The 21,409-nt window shown below is 37.0% G+C and overlaps 1 protein-coding gene across 1 annotated transcript in view; it reads right to left on the bottom strand.

Moving 5' to 3' along the window:
* Nucleotides 1–19,863, bottom strand: part of LOC308634938 (laforin-like) — a 66,600-nt gene extending 46,737 nt beyond the window's left edge. Inside the window, exon 1 of the mRNA XM_081269138.1 lies at nucleotides 19,693–19,863. Within this exon, the coding sequence (XP_081125264.1) occupies nucleotides 19,693–19,754 (62 nt within the window). The 5' untranslated portion in view covers nucleotides 19,755–19,863. The remainder of the gene's footprint in view (nucleotides 1–19,692) is intronic.
* Nucleotides 19,864–21,409: the final 1,546 nt, after the last annotated feature.

Genomic DNA, 21,409 nt, shown 5'->3' with positions numbered 1-21,409 from the left:
GAATCTATTCCAGTATTTACTAATGACTCATTCATGATGGGAGGATTTACAGATGCTCATATTACTCCCAATCATGTGACTAGATTTAATTATTCTGGCTACAGTGCCCAATTACCTTTATGTTGGTCACATGATAAACATGCTGGCTGTCTGAAAGTATCATTTGAAGAAAAGACAGCGATTGGTAAACCTAGACTGACAAATAATTCTATTTATGGAGACTTAAAACCTAATACTAGATCAATAATTAAGATGGGACTTTCCCATAACAAGCCAGTCATTTCTGCAAAACCTCCACCAGTACCCCACTGTCCAAATAGTTCTATAATTGAAATTGGCACCTTTCCTAAATGGATAAATTGTGTAAATACCTTTCCTGTACTACATAAGGTGTCTAAAGCTAGTGGGTATATTTTAGACTGGTCTCCAAAAATTGATAAGAGACAATTACGAAGAAATTCTGCTATGACACCTACAGGATTTGTTAGTAATATTTTGACTTATAGTGAAGGAGGCATTCAAAGAGATATTTGGCGTTTAATTGCTGCCTCAGAATATTTACATTTTACAGATAAACCTTTACCAAAATTTGTTGGCAAGAACTGTAAAGAGGGATCTTGCTATGGCCTAAGAGCCTGTGTCCAATCTCCTTATGTTTTAATTATTGGAAATGTAAAAGTTAGATGGATAGGTGATAGATATTTTGTTACTTGTAATAAGTGCAACCTAACCAATTGTATTTCTAGGTATAATGGAGGAAAAGGAGTGCTGATACTTCATCAGCCCTCTTTTGTTTTATTACCTGCTAATATTTCAGAGCCATGGTATGCTGATGCTGGTTTACAAGTTTTACAGCAAATTCATGCCCAGCTAACAAGACCTAAACGTGCTATTGGAGTCATAATTGTTGGTGTCTTAGCACTGGTCTCATTTATTGCCTCAACCGTCTCTGCATCTCTGACATTGTCTCAGAATATTCAGCATGCAAAATTTCTTAATAATTTAGCTCAAAATACTTCCAAGGCTCTGCGTAATCAAGTAAATATTGATGAAAGGATTGAAACTAAATTAAACGCCTTAGAGGCGACTGTTATTAACATTGGTAATGAACTTTCAGCCTTAAAATTTAAGGAAAGGCTTAAATGCCATGCTAATTATAAGTATGTATGTGTTACAGCTGCCAAGTACAATGCTTCTCTCTGGGATTGGGAGAAGGTTAAAACCCATTTATTAGGTATTTGGCAAAATAGTAATAATAGCTTGGATATTCTGGAACTTCATCACCATATCCAAGACATTCAAAATAATAGAGCTGATTTTTCAGATCCTTCTTCTTTGGCTAACCAAATATTGAAGGAGTTAAATGGATTCAACCCTGGAAATATTCTTAAACACTCCGCTTGGTACATTATTGGATTATTCTCTTTGCTGTTAATTCTCTTTTGTATTGTAACTATAGGATGGCGAGTCCTCCAATCAAGAATCCGGGGACTCCAGAGAGTGAACCGCCGCCTCATTGTTAAGAATAAAAAGGGGGAATATGTGGGGAGCCATTCTGACACGTGATTGGGTGACTCCCGTTAAGGGCCTGAGGCACTCTGGCTGTGTCGGAGTTATCCCGACCCTTTCCTGATGAGAGAGCCCATCCGTGTGGGGGTGTGCGTAACCACTGACCCTGGAGACCCAATCACTGACCCTGACCTTGGAGTACAGCCCCCCCTCAACCTTCATTGGATGGAATTCTCCCCTGAATCTCTTGTTTCCCCCAAATAAAAGGCTGATCCCCGGCGTGTTCGCTCTCTCTCTCTCCTGCTAGCCCAGAGTAATCCTCGCTGCCCTGCTGAGCGGCTGGAGGCAGGGAAACAGGGAGACCGAGCCGTCTCGGACCTAGCATTAAAATAAGGTACTGTCTGTGTGTTTTATTTTGATCTCTTCTAACTAACTGAATGCCAGAACCTCATTAATGAAACCACTGCGCAGGCCGCGTGGTAGACTTCCTATTTCATGAAATTTTTAAGTACCATGATCTTCTATTCCTTAAATAAAGTTGTTTCTGGCAATTAAATATTCACTAAATTTTTAAAAGCCAAGTCATATTTTAAATGTAGTGAGATTTAAACAAGAATGCAAGAACTTGATTAATTCAAGACCACTTATTTTTAAAAAGTTGGAAAATCACAAAGTTTTTTTTTTTAGTTGCGTTTACAGGTAACTTAACTGCATTAAGATTTCCATAGTAATGCTTATTTTATTTTCTTCTACCACAGGACTGTTAGTTTCTGAAAGCGACTAGGTCTTGCTTAATTCTGAACCCCTCCTATCTAGCTCCTGGCAGAAAACAGGCAATAGGCACTCCAAACATATTTGATGAATGAACGAAGGAATGGAATAAAACCAGGTCAGTCACCTCATTACCATATTAAGAAGAGAAAGTACAAAATGTTTCACATGTTTTAGATAAGTACTTCAATGCTATATTGAATCCAGTTAACAAAGTATTAAGAAGACAATGAGAAAAAAAAGGGGGGGGGGAAGAGTCATACAATAGAGAAAAAGGGACAGGAAGAAATGGAGGGAGTTATCAGAGATAGGGAGACAGGGCACAGACACAGAGGGAGAAGGAAAGCTGGAGTGGGGGCCAGAGAGAGAGTAGACTAGAAGTACAGAAAATGGCAAAGAAATAGAAGAATAAGGTTGGTATCACGTATGCACAAATTAGATGGATAGGAGTGCATTGGTAGGTAGAGTTGTTATATGAGCCACCCAACAATCTACGGTTCACAGGCTGTTTAAACTTCTTATTATTCACTGTTTTGAGATTGTTTCTTTCTCCTACCCTTTATTTTTCTAAGTCATAGCAGCAATGACCAGCAGGGACCAAAAACATTCCTCAGGTATCACTCATTCAGGGGAGAGAGATCCTGTCCTGCGGCTCCTTCCTGACTGTGTCTACTTGCCCAAAGGGGAGGGAGTCCTTTCACAAACTGAAGAATGCCTTTGTGATATAAATAAATACCTTACTACTGCCTCATTATGTAAGTTGAAAATTTTGAACAATACTTAACACAATACTGGGCACATGATATATAATCAAAATATCACTTCCAAGTTTTCTTTTTTTCAGTAGGAAATACTATTAAACAATCTCATGAAATTTTGAAAGGACATTTTGAAATGTGATGCTGTAATGTTCACATCTATTTCTATAATCAATTGACTACACAACACTTGATTTTATGACACCATTTGTATCCTCCCTTTTCCTCCTCCATGATTTAATTTAAAATATTTGATTTGATTATCTTGAATTATAAGACAGCTCTGGAAACCTCATCAACTATAAACAGCGATTATTCTGGCCGAAGACCACTGATGGATGAATGTAATCACTGACCTCTATCAAAATGGTTCTTTCACATTCGCTGCATCCTGGGCTTTGTTTTCTTTGGAAACATACGAAGTAATAAAAACTCATTGCTATGGTTATAAACAATGAGACACACAAAAGGTCATACTTTCAAACTTCTGCTTACATAAGAAACCACAGATTATTCAGAGGGAACTTTTAAGGAACAAAGCATACTTCAGAAGGAAATGGGTTTTTAAAAATTGTCCATTCTACTTTCACAAAAGAGTTACTAAAAAGCAGCCACATCCAGACAAGAAGTCTCTTCCTTCCTTCTGCAGCATGTTTCTTTCTTCTGTCCTTGGTCCTTTTTACTTCCTAAAAATCAACTGTAAATATACAAGTCACTTTATAGGTAAAAATGTGCTTTGCTTAGTCCAAAAATGATTTCTGATCATTTGTATAAACCTATTTTTTTGCAACAAATCATCGTGTTTTCAATCAATTTATCATTTATGAGCTGCTTAATTTTCTTTACTGATTTTAGCATGAGGTTTCTCTTCATTCCTAAAATTAGACCAAAGAATAGTCTAAAAATTGTTAAAGAAAAACAAGCCATTCAATATTTTTTTTGAATACAGTAAGGAAACATTACTGAGGACCATTGTAACAGGTATAGGGATCACAGCAATGAGACCTTGCAGTGGGGTACAGAGATTGGGCTCAACTCCAAACACAGCATGGGCAAAAGGGGATTTATAGCCAAGAAGCAGATAAAGGGTGAGTGGAAGGAAAATTGACGAAAAAGGAAATTTCAGGGGTCAGGGGATTCTGGTGAACTGACCTAACAGGATTCTTGCTAAAGACAGGCCAGGGTGATCAGACATTACCTGGAGGTGAAGAAGGACAAGGAACCTGATCATATCTGGTGATCAATTAACTAGGGTGAGAGGTTTTTGCTAAATTGATTTAGGGTTCTTTGTTACAACTGGATTTTATAAGGATAACCACAGATGGGCCTAATCCTTAGTGCGGTCACTATTTAAATAAACTCTCCTATTAGAGCAAATACATCTCTGAACTTTGAACTACATGAGCTTTAAAATTGACTAGTGAAAGTAACCAGAATTTTTATGTCAGTTATTTATAGTCAGATTTGTATTTTGAACAGAAGTTGATGGTTAAATGCTCTAGAAGAAAATGGAGGTCAAGAGTTAAGAGACGAGGAATCTAGAAAGCGTAGCTCTGCCGCTTCTCAGCTTTTCTGACCTCAGAGCAAATCCTCTGCACTCTTGGTCTCCACTTTGCCCATCCGTATATGGAGGGGATGCTGAGCAATGTTCTCTGTCTCCAAGAGGGAGAACTAGTCAAAGGTTCTAACACACTACTATGACTTTACTTCCCTGATATAATTCTTATATAAAATCTAATCTACTCCCTGCTTTCAAGACTCTGGATCCTAGGGTCCTTCCTCAGCATCCTGTAACACGTATCATGTTACCAGGGGTAGAAAAAAACTATTTCATGATGGAATGCAGAGCCTGTGCAAGTAGTGTATGTGTGCGTGTGTGTGTGTGTGTTTTGATACACTTGATATTTTTTCAGGGTGATATTCACAAATGCTAATCAATTAAGCTAACATGTCATCACTATTGATTCACTTTTCAAGAACAAGAAGTCTGTGTGACATTCAAAAATAAAAATAAAAAGGATTTAGGAAAAGAAGAATGTAAAAGGCATTTTAAAACTTATCAAAACACAAAAATAAAGATCTTCCATTAAAAAAAAACAGATTGTGAACAGAAAAGTAATAAGGCCTTATGATACAGAAATAGCCAAGTTCAAAACTGATTCTCACATATAGGAAGTAACATACACATTTTGAGTAATTTATAAAATTGATCCTTCCTCCCTAAGTTTGATGATCCTTGTACTATGTTCAAAGAGGAGACTGTAATCTAAGAAACTAGTAATTTTAAGACAATTTAAATAGCTATAATCAATAACTAGCAATGTTTCCTAATTATACCAACCCTCAGAAAATAAGATAAAAGCATCCTCTGATGTGTTCATGGACTCTTAACACAAAAAAGACAGATAGGGCTTCCTGAAGCAGACCTTCCATAATATATTTAATTCTAGCTACAAAAAAATAGGATACAAAATCCCAACCTTTCATAATTCCATTTTAGCATGTTACTTAGACTTCGTAATGATCTGACTACAGTGACATACAAAACTCTAGATAAAGGCTATGTGAGTTTACCATACCAAAAAAACAAAGAAACAGACAACACCAACAACAACAAAAAAAACCCTGTCCACCTTCTGTATTCATTTCATGTGAGAAAATAACTTTTTTGGTTGTCATGGCAACTATAATATTATAATATTGTAATAAATATTGGAATTGGGACAATCTTATAAAAATTGAAATTCATGATCAATACATTTCCATTCCATTAGTCACCCTATCTAGACCTCTCATTCAAACCTAAAACTCTCTTCTCACTCTCCTTGAGACCTTTCTTCCTACTTCACAGAAACAATCACAAAATGAACTTCCATGTGCTCTCACTACCACAGGGACCTAGTACATCCCCACCTGGCTTCTCCTCAACCCTCCCATGCCCAGGGGAGAATCTGCTTGTTCTCCTGGATTCGGTTCACTGTTAAATTTTGCACATATAGTTCTCCATTTTCTCCTCTTAATCACTATTTTTTCCCATTCTATGTCCACAATAGCACTCTTTTTATAAATGACTTTTCCCTATCTTACATACCCTCATTTCTCTGCTTGGTTCTCTTTTGTAGTAAAATTCCATATTTTATAGTAATCTTTTTACCTACATAATGACTTATGAATCTAATTGCCTTAATTTAGTGATAAAATAGTCCTTCTTCTTGCTATCAAGCCTATAGGCACACCTGAGGTCTGACAATCAGACTCTCCCATCTCCCTCTTATTCACCAGTGATCAAGACATTTCAATCACAATTTAAATAACAATGCTGCTGAAAATACAGGAGGCAGCACAGAATCCAGCTGCTTCGTTTATAATTGTACTGGTTCCATAACAGCACTATTAGCAAAACCAATGTCTTCTTATGCTTTAGCAAAGAGGTCCTAAGAAACAAGAATGAGACTATGTTTACATTAGGCCATGTTGTCATTTGAATACTAATATCTATCACTAACATTTTTCTTAGAATTTATTGTTGAAAATAAATCATCCCTAATAATTATATGCATAATATATTTACTTAAAATATTTAAATGTTTTATATAAAATATATTTTTAAAGAATAAGAAGAAAATCTACCAACTAAATTGACCTTATAAAATATGGACAGCATTCTTTAGGTAGGGAAAAGAAACTCTCACACACCAGTTAATATTCAATAAAAAATAAATGTGGCCTCATCAGAGAAACTCAACAAGAAAGAGGAGCATGCCGTTTACCTCCCCTGCTAGAAAGGACAATTACAATCTTGGTTTTAAGGTTTAAAAGAATTTCAAATCATTCTGTCAGATGCAAATACCAATCAAAACTACATTTCTCCCTTGTATACATGTAGACTACATTACCGGTGTGACACTGCACAGAGAAATAAGTTGTGTTCCATTTGTGTACAATCTGTCAAAATGCATTCTACTGTCATGTATAACTAATTAGAACAAGTTTAAAATTTTTTTTAAATGTAAAAACTTTCTTTCTCCTTTGATCAATAATATCCTAATTTTGAACTATAGAATTAGGAAAATATAAAATTATATTATATAAAATTAGTAAATAGGTTCTGTTTCGAATTTTGTGGCTATTTTCTATGTAGCCCCAAAAGGAATTCTTGTCAAAGTTTGATTATAAATGTAATGTAAAAATCATAAATAGAATGTTAAAAAAGTCATTATATAAGAAGCTTATACAATCTTATTAAAGATTATTGTATACTGACTTAAAAATATATGTATTTCTAAATATAATATCCCATAGAATTGGACTGACAATAAAACTGAAGGAAATCAGCACATAGAAGCAGCACTAAGCATTTGGTCCCTGGATCTGAAACCAGAGAAGCTGACACAGAGTGTAGTCATTTTTAGGTCAATATGACATGTTGGCAAATGTCACATAAGCCTAAGCTTTCGAAATTAGCATTAACCTTTAATCGTTTCCAGAACTGCCTTCAGTAGTCATCTAGCTCAACCAGCTCACTTTGCAAATTAGGGACTAAACTTCCAGCACTATTAACAGGTTTGTCCCAAGGTTACCCAGGAGGAAATAAGAGAACTGGGGCTAGAACCCAAGTTCCTTATTCTGTCTCCAAAGCAATTAATTTCATTCACTTCAGAAGATGTGCCAGATAAAACAGTATTTTAAAATGTGCAAAACTACTGTTCTGCAGAGTTCAAGGTGATTTTGAATTTAAAAAATCACTGTACATCTTTTCATTATCAGCTACAGGGGCTATGAAATATAAGCAAGCTTTTACAATTCATTTTCTAAATTGTAACATTTTTGAAGAATCTAAAATGCAATGTTCATTAAGTCTAATTTATGTCTCTTGAAGTTGTTCAATAGGTAATAAACCTTTTCAAGAAATAGAAATTGCAGTCCTTTACCACTAATGTCTCATTAAACTTAGTTATCTGTGTCTTTAATGAAAATTCATTTTTTAGTATGACAAAAGTTCTGTTGATGAAAGAAGTCTAGTTTGGTACTATGCATAGCCTGAATATGGAAGTGTACATTGATTGTCAAAATCCCTGAATCTGAACATTGAGGGGTAGTGAAATGTTCTCTTGTAAATGACACGTTTTCTGGCAGCCCTGGTGTGCTTAGAATATTTCAATGGTACACCTGTTGTCCAGGCCAAGTACTGTGCCACAGTCTGGCTGGGCACAAAATCACGAGCCACTCAAGCAGGAACAAACTTTATTTTTTGAAACTGCCGCCAACGCCCGGTACGCGCCCGGGAAGATCACATGCGGCATTCTCCCCCCCCCCCAGTTCTCCCGGAACCCCAGAGCAAGTTCCTCCCGTGGAATTCCCTCCTACTGCACTTCCCCAACCAATGGGAACTCTCCAGGAGTCCCGCAGCAGGCCAAGGTGAACAGCAGGAGTCCAATATCCATATGAATATAAATCTTAACATAATCATATCATCTCAATGGCTAGCTGGCGTCACCTTTCAACCAAAAATGGCATGCATCATATTACTGGCTGTGGCTCTTAGCAGTACTGAAAATACCTGTTTACTCTCAAAAGTATCTTGTTTGACAAAATCGCTTGATCACCCTAATGATGCTCTTTCACACCTCTGTACATTCACACTTGATAGTCTGACCTTGATTTCTCATTCCCAAATGTTCTCCCGGGGAAAAAAAAAAAATCATTCACATTTGCATTCAAGTTCAATTTCCTCATAAAGATTTCCTTGTACTAATGACTTCTGTCTTTCATTACACTGCATATAAAATTCCATTACAGCCATTATTTCACTGTATTACAGTGTATATGCCTGTCTTCCAAGAGGGCATGGGTCCCTTGTGAGCAGAGATTAGTGTCTCTCTCTCTTTGTCCAGCACTCAACACAGGCCACAGAGAATCATGCACACAATTCACACTGAATGAATGAATTTATCATATACTCTATCATATAAAATTTAAGTGTTAGATATTTGTATTCTTGAAAGGCTTGGCATGTTGAAGGATGATTCAATTCTGGTATGATTTATATCATAAAAGATATAACCATAAAAGAATTCTAGGTATAATTCCCTGCCTAAATGTATACAAAAAAAGTGCTAGTTTGCATTTATAAATTCTTAGGTGAGCTTTAGCAACTATTATTACATATGCTCAAACATGTGTATATCAGTAGCTAAGATAAATTCACACAGATGAACATGGCAGGGAGCTAGCAATTAGGTGTTTTCAATTTAATAGTAAAATGCATGAATGTCTTCTCAGTTGTTGTCTTTTAAACTGAATGAACAGTTTTATTTTGTGCAGTTTCAACTGAGGGTGAACTGTGGCTGGAATATTTAAGGGGAGATAGAATAAAATGACTGATGGGGAGGCTGGGGTTGTGGCTCAGCAGTACAGCGCTTGCCTAGCACGTGCAGGATGCTGGGTTCATTTCTCAGCACCACATTAAAAAAAAAAAAAGGTATTGTGTCTAACTACAACTGAAAAACAACATATATTTTTTAAATGACTGATGGTACATACAAATATTCCTTTTCCATTTTAAACCACTGTCTTTATTGGACTAATTACACTGTCCTCAAACATTTGTGTACATAAGAATTACGATATGTTGAAAATTAAGATTCCCAAGACTTGGTGGGACCCAAAATTCTATCTTTAAAAATCATACCACCCGACCCGGAACAGTCCCAGCGACCCACCGGCGTGTTAGTCACGTCACCCCAATTGGAGTAGGGGCAGGGCAGAGCTGCCGCCCGCGCCCGCAAGGTAGGCAGACCTGTGACCGACCGGCGGAACAGGCCCAGCGGCCTGCCGGCATGGTAGACACGTCACCCCAATTGGAGTAGGGGCAGAGCAGAGCCGCCGCCCGCGCCCGGAACAGGCCCAGCGACCCACCGGCGTGGTAGTCACATCACCCTAATTGGAGTAGGGGCAGAGCAGAGCCGCCGCCCGCGTCCGGAACAGGCCCAGCGACCCGCCGGCGTGGTAGTCACGTCACCCCAATTGGAGTAGGGGCAGAGCAGAGCCGCCGCCTGCGCCCACAAGGTAGGCAGACCTGCGACCGACCAGAGGAACAGGCCCAGCGGCCTGCCGGCATGGTACACACATCACCCCAATTGGAGTAGGGGCAGAGCAGAGCCGCCGCCCGTGCCCGGAACAGGCCCAGCGACCCGCCGGCATGGTAGTCACGTCACCCCAAATGGAGTAGGGGCAGAGCAGAGCCACCGCCCGCGCCCGGAACAGGCCCAGCGACCCGCCGGCGTGGTAGTCACGTCACCCCAATTGGAGTAGGGGCAGAGCAGAGCCGCCGCCTGCGCCCGGAACAGGCCCAGCGACCTGCCTGCGTGGTAGTCACGTCACCCCAATTGGAGTAGGGGCAGAGCAGAGCCGCCGCCTGCGCCCGCAAGGTGGGCAGACCTGCGACCGACTGGCGGGACAGGCCCAGCGGCCTGCCGGCATGGTAGTCACGTCACCCCAATTGGAGTAGGGGCAGAGCAGAGCCGCCGCCCGCTCCTGCAAGGTAGGCAGACCTGCGACTGACCGGCAGAACAGGCCCAGCGACCCATCAGCGTGGTAGACAGATCACCCCAATTGGAGGAGGAGCACAGCCACCACTTGCCCCTGCAAGGGAGACTTTTCAACTATACAAGAGCAATATAAATATATAGGGGGAAAATTCAATAACACAACAGTTTCACCAAGCAGAAAGAAATGCGAGCAGTGTGAAAAAACAAGGAAAGAAAGGACCACAAGCAATGCAGGTCAACTCAACTTTAGAAGAGGTAATAGCTGCAGCAGATGGAATGTCAGATAAAGAATTCAGGATATACATGCTTCAGATGATCTGGAGTCTCAAGGAAGACATGAGACAGCAAAATCAGACAATGAAAGATCTCTTCAACAATGAATTACATAAACAAATCCAGGAAGCAAAAGATCAAATATACAGGGAGATAGAGGTTATAAAAAACAAACAAACAGAAATCCTAGAAATGCAGGAAGCAATAAACCAACTTAAAAACACAATTGAGAATACTACCAGCAGAGTAGAACACTTAGAAGATAGAACATCAGACAATGAAGACAAAGTATTTCAACTTGAAAAGAACATAGACAGCTCAGCAAGACTGTTAAGAAACCATGAGCAGAACATCCAAGAAATATGGGATAACATAAAGAGACCAAACTTAAGAGTCATTGGGATACAGGAAGGTATAGAAGTCCAAACCAAAGGAATGAGCAATCTATTCAATGAAATAATACAAGAAAACTTCCCAGACTTGAAGAATGAGACAGAATCCCAAATCCTAGAAGCCTACAGGATGCCGAATGTGCAAAATCATAAGAGATCCACACCTAGACACATTATAATGAAGATGCCCAATACACAGAATAAGGAGAGAATTTTAAAAGCTACAAGAGAAAGGAAGCAGATTACATTTAGGGGTAAACGAATCAGGATAACAGCTGATCTTTCAACACAGACTCTGAAAGCTAGAAGATCCTGGAATAACATATTTCAAACACTGAAAGAAAATGGGTTCCAATTGTGTATCCAGCGAAATTAAGCTTCAGGATGGAAGATGAAATTAAAACCTTCCATGATAAACAAAAGTTAAAAGAATTTGCAGCTGGAAAACCATCTCTTCAAAACATCCTCGGCAAAATATTACACAAAGAGGAAATGGAAAATAACAATGAAAACCAACAGCGGGAGGTAGTACAGTAAAGGGGGGAAAAATAATCAAAGAGGAAAACAAATCATGTTTAGTAACATAAATAAACAAATATGGCTGGAAGAACAACCTATATCTCAATAATAACCCTAAATGTTAATGGCTTAAACTCACAAATTAAGAGACACAGGCTAGTAGAATGGATCACAAAACAAGACCCAACAATATGCTGCCTACAGGAGACGCATTTGCTAGGAAAAGACATACATAGACTGAAGGTGAAAGGTTGGGAAAAATCATATCACTCATATGGACTTCGGAAACAAGCAGGAGTGTCCATACTCATATCAAATAAAATAGATTTCAAGCCAAAGTTAATCAAAAGGGATAAAGAGGGACACTACATACTGCTCAAGGGAACCATACACCAACAAGACATAACAATCATAAATATATATGCCCCAAACAATGGAGCACCTATGTTCATCAAGCAAACTCTTCTCAAATTCAAGAGTCTAATAGACCACCATACAATAATCATGGGAGACTTCAACACACCTCTCTCACCACTGGACAGACCTTCCAAACAAAAGTTGAATAAGGAAACTATAGAACTCAATAACACAAATAATAACCTAGACTTAATTGACATATATAGAATATACCACCCAACATCAAGCAGTTACACTTTTTTCTCAGCAGCACATGGATTCTTCTCAAAAATAGATCATATATTATGTCACAGGGCAACTCTTAGACAATATAAAGGAATAGAGATAATACCATGCATCTTATCTGATCATAGTGGAATGAAACTGAAAATCAACGATAAAAGAAGTAAGGAAAAATCATGCATCACTTGGAGAATGAACAATAGGTTACTGAATGATCAATGGGTTATAGAAGACATCAAGGAGGAAATTAAAAAATTCTTAGAGATAAATGAAAACACAGACACAACATATCGGAATCTATAGGACTCATTGAAAGCAGTTCTAAGAGGAAAATTCATTGCTTGGAGTTCATTCCTTAAAAAAAAGAAAAAAACCAACAAATAAACGATATTATACTTCATCTCAAAATCCTAGAAAAAGAAGAGCAAAACAACAGCAAAAGAAGTAGAAGGCAAGAAATAATTAAAACCAGAGCTGAAATTAATGAAATCGAAACAAAAGAAACAATTGAAAAAATTGACAAAACTAAAAGTTGGTTCTTTGAAAAAATAAATGAAATCGACAGACCCTTAGCCATGCTAACGAAGAGAAGAAGAGAGAGAACTCAAATTACTAGCATATGGGATGAAAAAGGCAATATCCCAACAGACACTTCAGAAATACAAAAGATAATCAGAAATTATTTTGAATCCTTATACTTCAATAAAATAGAAGATAGTGAAGGCATCGATAAATTTCTTAAGTCATATGATCTGCCCAGATTGAGTCAGGAGGATATAGACAACCTAAACAGACCAATATCAATTGAGGAAATAGAAGAAATCATCAAAAGATTACCAACTAAGAAAAGCCCAGGACCGGATGGGTATACAGCAGAGTTTTACAAAACCTTTAAAGAGGAACTAATACCAATACTTTTCAAGCTATTTCAGGAAATAGAAAAAGAGGGAGAACTTCCAAATTCATTCTACGAGGCCAACATCACCCTGATTCCTAAACCAGACAAAGACACTTCAAAGAAAGAAAACTACAGACCAATATCTCTAATGAACCTAGATGCAAAAATCCTCAATAAAATTCTGGCGAATCGGATACAAAAACATATCAAAAAAATTGTGCACCATGATCAAGTAGGATTCATCCCTGGGATACAAGGCTGGTTCAATATACGGAAATCAATAAATGTTATTCACCACATCAATAGACTTAAAAATAAGAACCATATGATCATCTCGATAAATGCAGAAAAAGCATTCGACAAATTACAGCATCCCTTTATGTTCAAAACTCAGAAAAACTAGGGATAACAGGAACATACCTCAATATTGTAAAAGCAATCTATGCTAAGCCTCAGGCTAGCATCATTCTGAATGGAGAAAATTTGAAGGCATTCCCTCTAAAATCTGGAACAAGACAGGGATGCCCTCTCTCACCACTTCTGTTCAACATAGTTCTTGAAACACTGGCCAGAGCAATTAGACAGACGAAAGAAATTAAAGGCATAAAAATAGGAAAAGAAGAAAATAGGAAAATTATCACTATTTGCAGATGACATGATTCTATACCTAGCAGACCCAAAAGGATCTACAAAGAAACTATTAGAGCTAATAAATGAATTCAGCAAAGTGGCAGGATAGAAAATCAACACGCATAAATCAAAGGCATTCCTGTATATCAGCAACAAATCCTCTGAAATGGAAATGAGGACAACCACTCCATTCACAATATCCTCAAAAAAAAAATAATAAAGTACTTGGGAATCAACCTAACAAAAGAGGTGACAGACTTATACAATGAAAACTACAGAACCCTAAAGAGAGAAATAGAAGAAGGCCTTAGAAGATGGAAAAATATACCCTGTTCATGGATAGGCAGAACTAACATCATCAAAATGGCGATATTACCAAAAGTTCTCTATAGGTTTAATGCAATGCCAATCAAAATCCCAATGGCATTTCTTGTAGAAATAGAGAAAGCAATCATGAAATTCATATGGAAAAATAAAAGACCCAGAATAGCAAAAACAATGCTAAGCAGGAAGTGTGAATCAGGCGGTATAGCGATACCAGACTTCAAACCATACTACAGAGCAATAGTAACAAAAACAGCATGGTACTGGTACCAAAACAGGTGGGTGGACCAATGGAACAGAATAGAGGACACAGAAAGCAATCCACAAAACTACAACTATCTTATATTTGATAAAGGGGCTAAAAGCATGCAATGGAAGAAGGATAGCATCTTCAACAAATGGTGCTGGGAAAACAGGAAATCCATATGCAACAAAATGAAACTGAATCCCTTTCTATCGCCATGCACAAAAGTTAACTCAAAATGGATCAAGGAGCTTGATATCAAATCAGAGACACGGCGTCTGATAGAAGAAAAAGTTGGCTACGATCTACATACTATGGGGTCGGGCTCCAAATTCCTCAATAGGACACCCATAGCACAAGAGTTAACAACTAGAATCAACAAATGGGACTTACTCAAACTAAAAAGTTTTTTTCTCAGAAAAGAAACAATAAGAGAGGTAAATAGGGAACCTACATCCTGGGAACAAATCTTTACTCCTCACACTTCAGATAGAGCCCTAATATCCAGAGTATACAAAGAACTCAAAAAATTAGACAATAAGATAACAAATAACCCAGTCAACAAATGGGCCAAGGACCTGAACTGACACTTCTCAGAGGAGGACATACAATCAATCAACAAGTACATGAAAAAATGCTCACCATCTCTAGCAGTCAGAGAAATGCAAATCAAAACCATCTCATTCCAGTAAGATTGGCAGCCATTAGGAAGTCAAACAACAACAAGTGCTGGTGAGGATGTGGGGAAAAGGGTACACTTGTACATTGCTGGTGGGACTGCAAATTGGTGCCGCCAATTTGGAAAGCAGTATGGAGATTTCTTGGAAAGCTGGGAATGGAACCACCATTTGACCCAGCTATTCCCCTTCTCGGTCTAATCCCTAAAGACCTAAAAAGAGCATACTACAGGGACACTGCTACGTCGATGTTCATAGCAGCACAATTCACAATAGCAAGACTGTGGAACCAACCTAGATGCCCTTCAATAGATGAATGGATAAAAAAAAATGTGGCATTTATACACAATGGAGTATTACTCTGCATTAAAAAATGACAAAATCATAGAATTTGGAGGGAAATGGATGGCATTAGAGCAGATTATGCTAAGTGAAGATAGCCAATCCCTAAAAAACAAATGCCAAATGTCTTCTTTGATATAAGGAGAGTAACTAAGAATAGAATAGGGACGAAGAGCATGAGAAGAAGATTAACATTAAACAGGGATGAGAGGTGGGAGGGAAAGGGAGAGAGAAGGGAAATTGCATGGAAATGGAAGGAGACCCTCAGGGGTATACAAAATTACATACAAGAGGAAGTGAGGGGAAAGGGGAAAAATACAAGGGGGAGAAATGAATTACAGTAGAGGGGGTAGAGAGAGAAGAGGGGAGGGGAGGGGAGGGGAGGGGGGATAGTAGAGGATAAGAAAGGCAGCAGAATACAACAGACACTAGTATGGCAGTATGTAAATCAATGGATGTGTAACCGATGTGATTCTGCAATCTATATACGGGGTAAAAATGGGAGTTTATAACCCACTTGAATCAAAGTGTGAAATATGATATATCAAGAACTATGTAATGTTTTGAACAACCAACAATAAAAATTTAAAAAATAAAAAATTAAAAAATTAAAAGTGCTAATGCTGAATTGTTTTGAAAATATTTGATGATATTTAACTTTTATAGTCATTTAATTTCATCTAAAGTTGTGAGATATTATTCTATGGAAATACTGAATAAAAGGAGATTATGAACAACAACAACAAAAAAATCATACCACCCAATTGATTTCTATATATATGATTTCAAGATTGAACTGCGAGACACTGAAATGTGATGGGACTCCTTAAAAGTAAAGACATGGCACAGGTCCACTATAAAGAATCGTTATTCAATTACCAAGTTCCTGGTTGTTTCCACTACAGAGCTAAATAGAGGAACAAAGAATATTTGTGAGATCTAAAACTGTTAAGTTTGATATCTTGTCCATTCATATGTACATAGGCATGTGTGTATAAGATGTATTACATATACATTAAACTCCAGATATAAATACTTATATACCAATCCCTCCATATCTGTGAATGAACCATTCCAGGACCTCAATTAGATATCAAAATCTGCAGATGCTCAAGTTTCTTATGTACAGTATTTGCACATAACATCCTCTGCAATCCTCCAGATTACTTACTCTATTAAAACAGGTGTTATATTATTTAGGGGAAAATGGCAAAAAAAAGCCTGTAAATATTTAGTACTAACCCAATTTTTTCCAAACATTTTTGATGCACAGTTGTTTGGATCCATAGATGTGGATACTACATATATGGAGGATTGACAGCATATATATTATATATTATGTATTACACATAATTTGTTACAAATTATGAATACATTTTACATGTTTTAATGTAAAACAACAGGTTGAATTATCTGAGAAGTCAGTAGGATAGAGACTTGGATGTAAAACCAAGTTGCTTTAAAGAAAGTAATGAACGCAAACTTTCTTTCATAAACTAGTATGAACTACGATTCTTTCTAACCTCACATATAGCTTTCATACTATCCATGGAAGCTGAAAAAAAATCTCCTTTAAAAGTTGAAATATCTATTTGAAGGGGCACACTCTACAATGGATCCTCTTTGTCCTTTCATTCAGGGTGGAAGGAGGAGTGACCAGGCAGACTGCCTGGAACTAGGTGTTATGGAAGACAAGATCTGCTCCTACACCACCACTTGCAGGCACTACTCTCAGAGGCAGAGAAACCAACAATAGTAGAGAAACTCACAGCAGCCACCTGTAATAATCCACTTATCTTTTCATACAATAAATATGAACAACTAAGAATTACCAGCTATTTATAAACTAAGGACACAAAAGAAAAAGCTTAAAATAAAGAAAAACTGATTCAGGAGGGAACAAGATTGCTCCAGTGAGAGAAGAGATCTTTAGCTAGTGGCACATTCCTGTCATCTTGGCCTCTTGGGAAGCTGAGACAGGAGGATGGCAAGTTCAAACCCAGCCTCAGCCACTTAGCAAGGCCCTACGCAACTTAGTGAGACCCTGTCTCAAAATTAAAGAGAAAGAGAGAGAGAGAGAGAGAGAGAGAGAGAGAGAGAGAGAGAGAGAGAGAAAGAAAAAGAGATCTTTAATTCTTGTAAGTATTCTAAGAAAGATGCAAGAATATATCCATTCATAAACAGGAACATACCAACATTCCAAAAGGGAATGACACTAAGTAAGAGTCCATGAAAATTAAGAAATAATTACCAAAATGAAGAAAAATATTCTGTATTTTCCAGTTGGGGAAAAAATGAAGAAATCCCCCAAAATGTAAAGTAATAAAATAATATTCTTCAATATAAAAGTTGAAGAATAAAAAATAAATCCAACAGGTCCAATAACAAACTAAGAAACATCAGTAATAACAAAGAACAAAGAGAATGAAAGGACAAAAAATAATCATATAGTAGAAGTTTCTAGAGTCTAAGACATGTCTCTCCCAGATAAAAGGATTCAGTGAATGCATTCAGGAAAAATGAAAAACATCCTGTACACACATGCTCATTAATGCCAGTGTGTCTTAACAGGTGCTCCTCATTCTTCTCTTGGACCCTCTGCTTCTGCTTGACTCCTACACTGTATGGACCCAGAGCTCAGTACTTTCACTGCTTCTCTTTACCTCTTCTATATTTCCCTCTTTTGATCTCATGTAGACTTTTAATATTATCTATATAGTGAAAATTTTGTGTTTTTTATCTCCATTTCCAACTTCTCCCTCAAATTCCTGATATCAAACTGATTTTCTTTCTGTCATCTAACAGACTAAAATATATGACTAAAATAGAATTTTTATACCAGTGTCTATCCCAAATCTCTACCATAAAGTCTTCCACATCTCAGTAGGCAGCAACACCATTAATTCTGTTCCTTACCCCATAAAACCACAGTCACCTTTAACTCCTCTCTTACTCATACTATGCAAGGTTAGCATCAAATATGAATTTGTAGGAAAGTTGTGTTCAAGAAGAATAGGAACGCCTTAATACTATGATGAAGTTGCATTTTCTCTCTCTACCTATTATGTTCTGTATTGATTATATCTCTCGTTCAAAGCAAAACATTTTTTAAGAATGAGAATTCATTTCCTTGCTGAAGGTATAGACATTGCATATTCTATTGTAAATAAACTTACATAATGTTTTAAATTTTGGATATTGATTTTATGTTTCAAATCATCAAAGTATAAAAGACATCTCTATTTGCTAAATTAAATGTACAGTCTATTAATTTTAAAAACATGAAAGTAAATAAAGCAGGAGTTAGCTGAAAGTAGAGATAAAAACAATCTAGGATGAAAAAGAAATCTCTGCAATTAAAAAGTAGAAAATCACAAGGCACAGTCAAAAATTGATGGGTCACAAAATAGAAATTTTATGAAGGTATGTAACAATGGAATTATTTTATTATGTCTATAGAAATTAGAGTGAGAAGGGAGGGTAAATCATAAAAGACAGAAACTTCTCACATGTAATAAAGGGAAATCAATAGCTATTTTAAATTAATATATGAAAATAAAGTATATGAATCTTATTTAAGATACCAGAACAATCATAAAGAGGTTAAAAATAATCACTTCTGATGAGTAGGGAGAGAGGAAACTGCAATGAGCCTTACTTTTCATTTAGCATCCTCTTTAGTGTTTGAATTTTTACTATGGTATATATTTCCATTATTATGAACAATTCATAAATATTAATAAATAATAAAGCAAATAATCACATCCAATCTAGTTTTTATGTCTTGCTTACCACAAACACTCACTTGAATACACTTTTATGAGACAGCAATTTGTATTTCACTGTTAGTCAACGGCATAAACGATACAAGTACTGATCTGGGCTATTTTAGTGTCGTTTTCCTTTTTTTCCTCACTATCTCAGAGCAGAAATTGGCTAACTACTATATTATACTAGCATATATATCTAGTAAAATAATAGTATAAAAACTCATTTACATCTAGAATAAAAAGAGCTCACACACTGATTCACTGTAACTCCCGAAGGCACCGCAGGCCTATAGACCCCTTCAAAGACACTGCAGTTTCAGGACAGCAAATATCCCCATAGTCCTAGTGCCACCTCTTGCCCTACTTTCACGATTACAAACATGGCAGTATTTTTACCTTGAATAATGCATAGCTTGGTGGCCTGCAATATTAAAATAGAAGTCTGTGGTATGCTTCATCTCATTGGTGTGTCCAGTGGCCTCAATCCAGTGTCCTATGGGGAGACAATAAACACCATCCACCAAGTTGTTTTCATTGTAAGTACAGCAACGGTCATGGTGAGGCCCATTGCCTAGAATAAGAACAAATGACAAATGGACCAATTAAATCAGTGTTTTGCTTAAACAACCTCCAAGTGGCTGATGCAAGATTAATAGAAAGGTGAAAATAAACACAAAGCTGCAAATAGAGTGGACTAAAAGAGCAACTGGAATTTGTAAAGAGTTACTTATGAAAATCACAGGATTTTAAGCTTCCTTTGAGTAAATAAGTTTAAACAAATAATACATATTAACTCTTTCAGAACTTCATGGTACCTTTCAGTGCCCTAAGAGTCCAACTGTCAATTATTTTGCAGCCTGGTAACCTGCTGAAAAGGGTTTTTAAATCCATTTATGCTCCCATGTTATATAATTTTGTCTTCATGGTAAACAAATTTATGACTAAAATCATAATAAAGTTCAAATAATAAATGGATAAATATAAATAAATACATTTAAAATGAAGTTTTAAATGAGCACATCCAATCTAATTTGCAGGTAAAATAGGGGTTGATGAGGAAACTAAGTCTCACAGAAATTAACAAGCTTGCCCAAAGTCATGGAACTACCAGTAGAAGAGTGAGTAGCAACCTGATTCCCCTAATACTCTCCGTGAAGGCAATTTATACCATCGTGTATTCTCTACCCATATCATACACACAGATGCACCATCTTCCTTCTAAGGCCATGAACCATAGGAGATAGAGACAGAAGAACATGTCTCTGACAACATCATTTGCCTGCTTCACAATGCTGTCCCATGTCAACTACACTAGATGCCGTTGTCTGAAGGTTTTGAATTCCTCCCAAATCCATGTTGAAATCAGAACCTCTAAGGTGAAAATATTAGGATCTGGGCCCTTTATGAGAAGACTAGGTCATAAGGACAGAGCCCTCATGAATTGTTAGTGCCCTTATAAAGAGGCCCAGAAAAATTCCTCACTCCTTCTACCATATGAGAACACAGGAAGTAGGTACCATCTGTGAACCCCACAGTGACTCCTCAACAGACACTGAACCTGTTGGTGCCTTGATCTTAGACTTTCCACATCCAGAATTATGAGAAATAAATTTCTGTTGTTTTTAAGCCCTTTATTTGTGGTATTTTGTTATAGCATCCCAAATGATCTATATAGCCTTAATTACTATGAAAATTCCAAAATTTATACATTGTTTGTTAAATCTTATGTGACCATCCCATATCCAATCATTCCTTTCTTCATTACTGCCATAGATTATAATAAGAACTTATAAACAGAATAAATGTCTGAGTGGTTTATAGGAACAAAATCACATTTTCTATGAATATAAAAATTTAATTGATTTGCTACTTTGTTCCATCTTACAAAATACTTAATCTCAACTTTCTGGAACACAAAATCTAAGAAAAATCCTTTAAGTGACTGGGCAATTCTCTGAAATATAACTCTTTTTCATCAGCTAAAGTCATAACATGACTCCCTTAATAAATAATTACTGATCTTCCTAGATCTGAATCCTCTTTTTTTTCTTAATGTTTTTTTTCTCTTACTAGCTACAAGGCACTACAACACTTCTCCATTAACCCTGATATT

The sequence above is a fragment of the Spermophilus citellus genome, assembly GCF_964194105.1.
Source record: "Spermophilus citellus genome assembly, chromosome: 16".
NCBI lineage: Eukaryota > Metazoa > Chordata > Mammalia > Rodentia > Sciuridae > Spermophilus > Spermophilus citellus.
This window is presented reverse-complemented; position numbering and strand designations above follow the sequence as displayed.